Below are 6,682 nucleotides of genomic sequence, written 5' to 3' on the forward strand. Positions count from 1 at the left end.
GAATAAAATCCTAGAAGAACAAGAAGAAAAAATTAAAGAAGAAAAAAAATGAATTAACAAAAAAAAGGGTAAATTGGTCATTTCACTTTTTTGGAGGGCCCACATGCTTGCCATGTCAACAAACAAATGGTGCTGTTTGATATTCTTGACGGAAGTATCACGTTGATGTCAATATAGGTATTTGGGTATCACATTGATACTTTTGAGAGTTTGGGTATCAAATTGGCCTTGGCAGCATAGTTTGGGGACGTGGGCTGGAATATTCTCTATAATCATCTATCCGCAACTTTGATCACAACACGTGTTTCCCTATTCAAAAATGCATGCATGCATCGTTAATCATTATGAATTAATATACATAATTAATGCTTTCGAAAATTCCATGTACACTATACTGGTGTATGAATTTCGTGAAAATTGAATAATACATCTGACAAATAAAAATATATGATTCAGGATCATAGTACACGTAGTGTCTCCACTAAATTTGAGTGATAGTATGGACTCAAAATACCACGTGATAGTCCAGAACAATATAATAATTATTCTTAATTATAAATACCGAATCAAATATTTTCTGAATTACCAATTATTGGGTCTAGTCAGCACCATGGACCCAATTGAAGGTTGGCTTCTAGCCCAAAGACTTTCAATGGGCCAACTTACAAGTGGATGAGGGCCGAAATTGGGTGGAGTTTGTTAAAGTGGGCCATAAATAAAAATCCAAATGAACCCAGCCCAATCACAGGCACGCGTCAGCAACGTTCCCATAGGTACACTTCGGGTTCATTGAATTAGATACACAGAGTAGGGTGTGGTCATTGAATCACCTCCCCCTTCATTCTTCAATGCCATGGCCACCGTCGACGACCACCACCTCCTCCACCTAGACTCCGTCCCCGTCGTCGACCTCCGCCTCCTCACCCAATCCGAGCTTTACTCCCTCTCCCTCTCCTCCTCCTCCTCCTCCGCATCTCACCGCTTCGACGACGACGTTTTGATCCCCAAAATCGACCGCTCCGTCTTCAACGAATCCGCCGGCAGCCGCAAACAGACCTACTCCCGCCTCCGCCTCGCCCCTCGCAACTCCCAATTCGCCTCCTCCTCCAATTCCAAATCTGCCCTCCCTCCCTCCCACCTCCTCCTCTCCCAGCCGCTCGATCGCGAGAGCCGCCAGATTATCTCGCTCCTCAAGCAGCTCTTCCCCTCCGACGATCAAAACGACGACGTCCTCCTCCCCCAAACCACCACCACCACCACCACCACCACCACCCCCGTGCAGTACAAAATCCCGCCGCGCCGACGCCTTCCTTCATCGCCTCGGCCGGTGCCGTTTCCGGCGTCGATTCCTCGCTCGGGAAACGGAAGCGCGGCCGGCCGCGGAAGGATTCCAACGCCGTGATTGCGAAACCGGAGGCCGCCGCTGTGCCGGTCAGCTCTGCTGCGTTGGCTGGCGGTGCCGGCGAGGCTGAGGATGGCAATGCCGGTGTTTTGATTGAGAAGCGTGACGGTGGAGCTACGGCGGTTGGGACTTTTGTGCTGAATAGCGAAGGACAGCTTGTGCCGAGTAGCGCGGGGAAGAGGAAGCGAGGGCGGCCGCGGAAGGATGAGATTAGGGTTAGGGATGAGAGTACAGTGGCGGCTTCGGTGAGGAAACCGCCGAGAGTGAAGAAGGAGGAGGATGGAGAGATGGTGCTGGTGAACGTGAACGACGTCGTTGTGGATTTGGATGCATTGGCCAATGCGGACAGTGTGTTTGGGGAGGAGTTGAGGAAGAGGACAGAGGGGTTGGAGACTGAGGCGCAGTTGTTAGGGTTTCTGGAAGGGTTGGAGGGGGACTGGTCAAGTGCTAGGAAGAAGAGGAAGATTGTGCAGGCGAGTGAGCTCGGCGACTTGTTGCCGAAGTGGTGGAAGATCATGCTGTCTCTCAAGAGGAATGGAGGTCATAAATGGATTGTGTGTAGGCGGTTTATAAGGTAGTTTTCTGCTGAATGCTTGGTTTTTGTTCTTGTTATCATTGTTGATGATTGTATACGTGACTGTTTTTGTATAGAAATGTGTTATTGAGCTTAGTATTATTGTAAAGTGTGTTGATTTGGGGTTTCATTCTACTTTAAAAGGGAGAAACTTACGTTAGAATATATATTTTCTTGTAATTGCTTGGGAATAGAATAATATACTGTATATGAAAAAGAAGAAAGTAAACCATTCCCAGAAACAACTGTCAATTTATGAATATATTGCTATCTGTGTTGCTTGATGAGTTTTGAGTAGGGCTGCCACTCGGTCGGTTCTAATCTTATAAGCATTACCAAATACAAAACCAAAGCTTTCGGTTTCAAAATTGAGCTACCAATTACCAACCAAAATTTTCGGTATTTAATAAATTCTACCAAATTCAGTGTTTCGGCTTTCGGTATTACCAACTTTACAACAAGTATTTCTTTAGAATATAAATTAGAATGAACAATATTAGTTTTTGTTTTTTAATTTTATAAATTGTCGTAAACTTTGTGTTCATCTATGTACTATTTCAATTTTCTTTGCACATATAATTTTATCCATTCTCTATAAAACTAGTTATCAAATGATTTTTTTACCCCTTACCCTATAATATATGACCTATAATTCTAAGTTCATTAAAAATATGTACTATTAATCTAGTAGTGATAATAATTTTAATACTTTCGTATAAATATTTATGCTTATATTTCTTAATATACATGTGTGTGAATTGAAAACTGATATATAACTAATATTTAGGTAATCGATAAATTTGGCATTTACCAAAACCAAACCAACTTTTCGGTAATTTTTTGTTTCGGTTACCAAAAAGTCGGTTTAACAAACTTAAAACATCAGTTGGTATTCGGTTGGTTTGATAATTACCGAACCAAATGGCAGCCATAGTTTGGAGGTTAATGAAGTTAGAATTTGTTACCATGAATGGTAATACAATTATAGAACGTAAGAATCTTCTTGAATAGGCCTATGATTTCATAATGGTTGTGCCGTTATGGTCAAACAATGGAAAATCAATAAAAAAGAAAAGAAAAAGGACAGTATTGATTTTTCACGATTCAGAGGTATCCAAGACATTTGGGTTTGGGGTTTGGGTGTATGAAACTAGACTTTGGTAAAGATTGATCAGGTCAAAGGAAATTTACAATTTTACGGAATTTTATCAGTGCAAAATGCAAATAGTAAAAATATTTCATGATTGTTTAGCATATAGCTACCAAAGAGATTCTGTAGCTACTTTCTTAATATAGATCCTTTATCGTTAGTCGTTACTGCAATTTTATTTTTAGTATGTGCGTGATTCTTATACTAGTTTCCCTAATATGGTATTATCCAGCCCTAATGGGTTGGAGTTTGTGTCGTGCAAGGAAGTTTCTTCATACTTGCACTCTTATTTTGGACTTGGAAGCCAGTCAAATTCTGTTCATACCGATGGGAATATTCAGGTTTCTAATAAAATGGTTTTGGGAGATGTAAGTCACTGTACAATATCTTATTCTTATCATTAATATTATTATTTTTTTGTCTTCTATCTTTATTGTTCAATTTTGTTTTTCATTCAGGGAATGCAACATGATACTAGTTTTACCTATAAAGATAACAACAATGGTCATGAGCTTCTTCGCTGCTCCCCAATGCCCATTACCTCTATGAACAGCTATGTCAAGAGCATTGAAGCATCAGGAGAAGTAATGGGTATGCGGAAAAAATTGGATCCTGTAAAGAATGGTCGTTTGGGGACATCCTTGAAAATTCAAGAACCAGTTGAGATAGATGGGGAACAAACTTCTGATATGATAGCCAACTATGATTTGAGTTCTGATTTCTCTCTGGGTAAGGTAAATGATATCATGGCAAAATATTTTGGCATATCCAATGATGAATCGAATTCAATGTCCTGTGAGGAGCAAGTGATGATGGCTGACAAAACAATTTGCTTTTCTGATGGATTAAATGATGGTGTCAGGGTTGCCATCAGCTCAGTTGATGTGCCCAAAGTGGAGATAGACAGTGCTTCAAATGACATGGGAAAAGAACATGGAGCTGACAATATTGATAATCACCAATCAACTAGCACTGTAGATGATATGAAAATTGATGATGTGGATAATTGTAGGAATGGCAGGTCAATATCTGGTATTAGTGAGAGTCACATTGGACCTGAGACTGTATATAATGTTGACCAACAAAGTACTTCAGAAGCCTGCTCGCTTGTTCCTTCAATTGTGATGGAGTCTCTTCATGAAAGAGGTTCAGACAGTGGTTTATATAGTACAGCCACTGATGAGAAAACATGTGTTGTCAGTAATAACTTCAATAATGATTCATTCCCCACATTTTATGAGCCCAGATTTGATGATATTGGCCTATCTGGGAGTAATGAGAAGACATTTTGTTTTGGCAGCGATCATGCTATGCCAGATGTAGATTCCATGGAGATCAGTGTGCGAATTCGAAGTACTGGAAGCTATTCAAATGTTCCACCTCTGGATGGACATAGTTGTATTATTAATGCAACGAATCCCAGTTGCACAGTGGAAGAACTCTTGCAGGACAAGAGGTTAGCAAGCAACGCATTTAATTCATTTGTTAATAAGCAGACCCCTGGTAATCTAAATAAGGGTGCTATTCATACAGCAGAAGGGCATAAAGTTGAGCATGCCAAAAATTATGACAATAGTGAGTTAAGTGTTAATTTTGGTAGCAGGGCCACTGGAACTAATGCAGATACTACCTCTTGCATTGACCAGGAAAGAAGCTCTAAAGGCTATTCTCTTGCTTCATATGCGAACGAGCATGCATCTGTTTCGGAAAATAGTTTTGTCTGCAATGGCATTTTGGAAGAACTTAAGCCCGATAGAGGTACTTCTGAAACTGATTTGGTTTGCCCATCGGAATATCAACAAGGATATAATCTGGTAAATCATGCAAACAACACATCCTCAAGGCCAATTGAAGTATTAAAAGAGGAGGTTAAAAGATCTTGGAATGATGAGGTGCTGCATCCTTTTGGCAGCAGTCGCAGTGGACAAGAAGCGAATGCTATGAGTAGCACTGTGACCTCAATAAATTCTCAAGGACCTTCCCTTGTTATTTCGGGGGATAACCAATCATTTGCTACTGGCTCTGGCATATTTAGTAGCTCAGTATTGGACGATAAGCTGATAAGAGTCCCTGTTAATGACTTAGCACGCCCAAGTGGTAGTGAGCAAACCCCTGGTTTTGTAAATAATCTGAACAGGATTTATAGCACCACATCGTGGGAGCAGCCTAAATCCGAGGTTGCAGAAAATTCAAGGAACAATGAGGCCATCAATGGTTTTTTAAATGATTCCCAACCTACTGCCGATTCCATCTCCGAGCTTAGGTGGAGAAATGGTGGGCAAAACGTCCAGCAGAGTGCATTGGCTGACAATTCTTCTGCACTTATGCCATCATCTGTCAGTTATCCGAACTTTGATCTGCTGTCAAGCAAGGTATACTATATATGTGTTTTTGTTCATCCTCATTCTACCTGTCGAGCAGCATGTCTCTAATGCAATTCTTGCTCAGTATTTTTTATTTTATGTGTCTTCAGAATTTTGGTGCCAAATTTTAGATTGCTTTTTGGGGTTCCTAAACCTTTCTTCCATTGAATGATTTCAATTTTTCTTTTCAATTGAAAGCTGCAAGGATTCTGATGTGTTGTCTTTCTACTGTTATAAGTTTATACTGTGTTGGCTTCAATGAACAGGGTGCAAATGGAGCTTTGAGCATAAGTGAAAAGTTTGACAACACTTCATGTTTGGAAGGATTAAAGTCGAGTAGTTTAGAGCAGTTTGAGCATGACTTTCTGACTGCTCAAGCAACCTATCAGTCAAAGGAATCAAATGTGTTGTCATATGATGAGACTCATGAGAGTATAGAGCAAGGTTTCAATTCATCTGGTTGGCCAGAGAAGGAAGCACTGCCTTCGGTGCCAAATATAGAAAGCAGGCGTGAGATTAACAGCTGTGTCTGGTGCAGAAATGAGTTTTATCATGATGTTTATGGAGCCGGAATGCAAACTGGTTCAGTGGGTTTTATGTGTGCAAACTGCCAGGGCAAGTTCTCAGGTCATGTCGGTTTTCTGTAGTTATCCATTCACTCCATGATTCATGAGGATTTGCTAATTATATACCCATCATCCTAGCAATATCTTTGATATGAGGTAATTTTCACATCTAATGAATGAGTAGATAGTTTGCTCTAGTTTTTTCCAACACTTTGTCTAGCCTATAACAATATACATGAGCAAAAATATGGTAACAAGATGGCAATCAAAATTAATTATAGTAAAATCATATTTAATAGATTTAGCAAATGTTGTGAGTTATTAGACGGGTTTTTAGTTAGGGCTTTTATGTGTTCTGGAAAATGAATCAAGTTTTGTTGGTGCCCAATCATGCCACCATTTATTCAAGGGGACATTAGATATGGAAGGTTAAATTTAACAAATGTCTTCATATCCTGTTACCCAGAAAAAAGGCTGGGCAGAGTACGTGTGTGTAGCCAAAATAATCTATATTATCCTTTCTATTTCCGGCTTTATCAGATTGTTGTACTTTGGGGATTGTTTAATTTCTGTTTTGTTAGCATAGTGGTTGTTTCCATAGTGCGACAGCTTTTAATTTAGTCCCTT

General features: G+C 40.1%; 1 protein-coding gene across 1 annotated transcript; it reads left to right on the top strand.

The window, feature by feature from the left end:
- Positions 1–828: 828 nt before the first annotated feature.
- LOC112178395 lies at positions 829–5,868 on the top strand. Its single transcript, XM_040510859.1, has 4 exons — positions 829–1,976; positions 3,359–3,494; positions 3,585–5,498; positions 5,728–5,868. Exons 1-4 carry the CDS (start codon positions 1,690–1,692, stop codon positions 5,749–5,751), a joined length of 2,361 nt encoding a protein of 786 aa, XP_040366793.1. The 5' UTR covers positions 829–1,689; the 3' UTR covers positions 5,752–5,868.
- The last annotated feature ends 814 nt before the right edge of the window (positions 5,869–6,682 follow it).

This window comes from Rosa chinensis, chromosome 7 (assembly GCF_002994745.2).
Source record: "Rosa chinensis cultivar Old Blush chromosome 7, RchiOBHm-V2, whole genome shotgun sequence".
NCBI lineage: Eukaryota > Viridiplantae > Streptophyta > Magnoliopsida > Rosales > Rosaceae > Rosa > Rosa chinensis.